The sequence below is a fragment of the Rhagoletis pomonella genome, unplaced genomic scaffold, assembly GCF_013731165.1.
Source record: "Rhagoletis pomonella isolate Grant_MI unplaced genomic scaffold, Rhpom_1.0 Rhpom_scaffold_00006, whole genome shotgun sequence".
Lineage (NCBI taxonomy): Eukaryota > Metazoa > Arthropoda > Insecta > Diptera > Tephritidae > Rhagoletis > Rhagoletis pomonella.
Genome location: NW_023458560.1, coordinates 12,458,205 through 12,460,814, shown reverse-complemented (window position 1 = coordinate 12,460,814; position 2,610 = coordinate 12,458,205). Strand labels below are relative to the sequence as shown.

General features: G+C 34.6%; 1 protein-coding gene across 1 annotated transcript in view; it reads left to right on the top strand.

The window, feature by feature from the left end:
• The window catches only part of LOC118741573, a 2,138-nt gene extending 403 nt beyond the window's left edge, over nt 1-1,735 (top strand). Inside the window, exons 3-5 of the mRNA XM_036473571.1 lie at nt 291-885; nt 991-1,206; nt 1,291-1,735. Of these exons, the coding sequence (XP_036329464.1) occupies nt 291-885; nt 991-1,206; nt 1,291-1,685 (1,206 nt within the window). The 3' untranslated portion in view covers nt 1,686-1,735. The remainder of the gene's footprint in view (nt 1-290; nt 886-990; nt 1,207-1,290) is intronic.
• Nucleotides 1,736-2,610: the final 875 nt, after the last annotated feature.

The following is a 2,610-nucleotide window of genomic DNA, read 5'->3' as shown; positions in this document are numbered from 1 at the left end:
ACCACTGTTGGTAGTTGTACTTAAACCTAACTATATAAAATTATATACCAAATTATCTTTTAATATAGTTAATTACGTGTTTTTTTAGAAACCATTCGTTTTGTTAAAACAATGGCCATAATTTCGTTTTTTTAGTTTTACTCGTAATATGTATATAAATGTAAATATATGAAAGGTTTTTAATGACCTCAACGAGCTTTATTCTTTACGTATGCCTCATTTATAAATGAGTCTGCAGAGGTCTGTAAATTGCACCTTGGTCTTTGTAATGCTTCTGACATATTTTCTAGGTAAATGGCGCAAGTGCTTGTTCATCTGAAGATGACGGTGGAGTCTTGCGCGGTATAGTGACAGAGCTGATGGAAACATCAAGCGATTCAAGTGAGTCTGATGACGACGAGATTTACCAAATCGTTATGGATAATTCTGATAGCGACGACGAGGATTTATTAGAGGAACTATTGAGGGATAGAGAGAGAAAGAAGAGGAATAGCATTAAAAACTATTTGGAGGAAGTGGTACCTACCTATACTGAGGCAGAGTTTAAGATGCACTTCCGTATATCGAAGGAACTGTTTCTCAATTTGTCAGCTAAATTTGAGGAAAGCGATATATATAAGAGCCTTCGAGTCGATAAGCGTTTACCAGGGAAGACAAACATGGCAGTTTTCTTATGGTTTGCCGGTCATGAAGCATGCAGCTTTCGTGACTTATCCGACCGCTTTAATATATCACTGTCGACTGTTTCTCGTATGGTCAATAGAACGACAGTGTTCATTAGCAGTTTGAGTCCAGAGGTTATACGATGGCCTACTGAGGAGAAGAAGCGAGATTCGGCACTTTTTTTACCAGAAAAAGTGGCTTTGCAAAAGCAATCGGTAAGTGGTAAAAACTATAATTGTGCCCTTAATTTTCAAAGTGGTCTAGGTCACTTCACATCTTATGCTTATAAATATATGCTTAAATATATAAACATATTCTAAAATATAGGATGCATTGATGGCACGCATATCGTCATTGATCCTCCAGCTGAGCGGAAAGATGACTACATTGACCGGAAAGGCAACATTACCCTTACTATGCAGGCCATTTGCGATGAAAATAAAAAGTTCATCAACATATTCGTTGGATTTCCTGGATCAAGTCACGATAGTTGGGTTTTTCAGAACTCGCCTATTTACCAAAAATTGTCATCGTATTGTGGAGGTAATAAATTTGTTAAAGTAATTTAATTTTTTAGAGGCATATACATATATAACGTAATATACCCTATTGTTTTTAATCTTACAGATTACTACTTACTAGGAGACTCTGCTTACCCGTGCACTCAGTACGTTATCACGCCATATAAGGATAATGGTCACTTGACGGCCGCGCAGAAAAACTTCAATGTGAAGCTAAGCTCCGGTCGCGTTGCAATTGAGCACACATTCGGAATCCTGAAGCAGCGATTTAGGCAGTTGTACTATTGTAAGCTAAGGGGTAGTAGGAAGTTGTGCCACTTCATAAGGGCGTGTTGTGTTTTGCACAATATTGCGAACGAGAGCGATTTAGAATTTTCGCCAGAAGTTTTAATTGAAGAAAGAGCAGAAAATGAATGTGGTGAAACAGCCAGAGGAAACTCTGTCCGGGATGCCATTTGTATGGATTTGCCACCGAGGCAACAATCAAGAAGTATTCCTTAATTTAACATTTAGATTAAGATTAAAATAAGATTAATATTAAGATTTAGTTTAAGATTTAGTATAAGATTAAGATTAAGATTAAAATTTAGTTTAAGTTAAGATTTATTTTAAGAATTAGTATAAGACTAGGATTAAGATTAAAATTAAGTTTAAGTTAAGATTTAGTATAAGACTAAGATTAAGATTAAAATTAAGTTTAAGTTAAGATTTAGTTTAAGATTTAGTATAAGACTAAGATTAGGATTTAGCTTAAGATTAAGATTAAGTTTTATTTTTAAGATTTAGTTTAATATTAGGATTAAGTATATTTAAGATTGATCATTAAAAAATGATTTTTATAAATTAATGGTCGAAATTTGTCATAAAGATACTGTTATTATTTCACACATAGGTGCACGTATGTATGTATGTATTATGGATAAGGAACTTGCAATATTTGCCAGCTTTAACTAGGTCATAGATCGCCTTTGTAGAGGATAATAATAGGTCGTAGCCAAAAGCAAATTTCCAAAATTATAACTCGCTCTTTATTCAGTCTTTTATTCAAACTTTTATTCAGTCTTTAGTTCAAAATACAGTTTAGTAAAAAGGAACCTTAATGTTTAATTAAAGAAAATAAAGTTTGCTTGTAGCAAGCTATAGTAAGAATATTATAAATACACTAAGATTACCCAAGTGCTGGAAAATTGGAAAGATTATAATGAAGTAATCTTCTCAACGCAACTAATGGGCCAAGTTCAAGAGGCTCAGAATTCAGTGGATGCACAAGAGGTTCAAAATGCGTTGTATGAACAAGAGGCCCAAAATCCAGTAGAAGCAGTGGTAATGCAAAGCCTACAACGAAATGTGGAAACGCTTCCATCCGAAGAAAACTCAGATTCGGCTGAGAAGCAGGCGTGGGTTGAAGCCCCAGTAAAGCTGATGC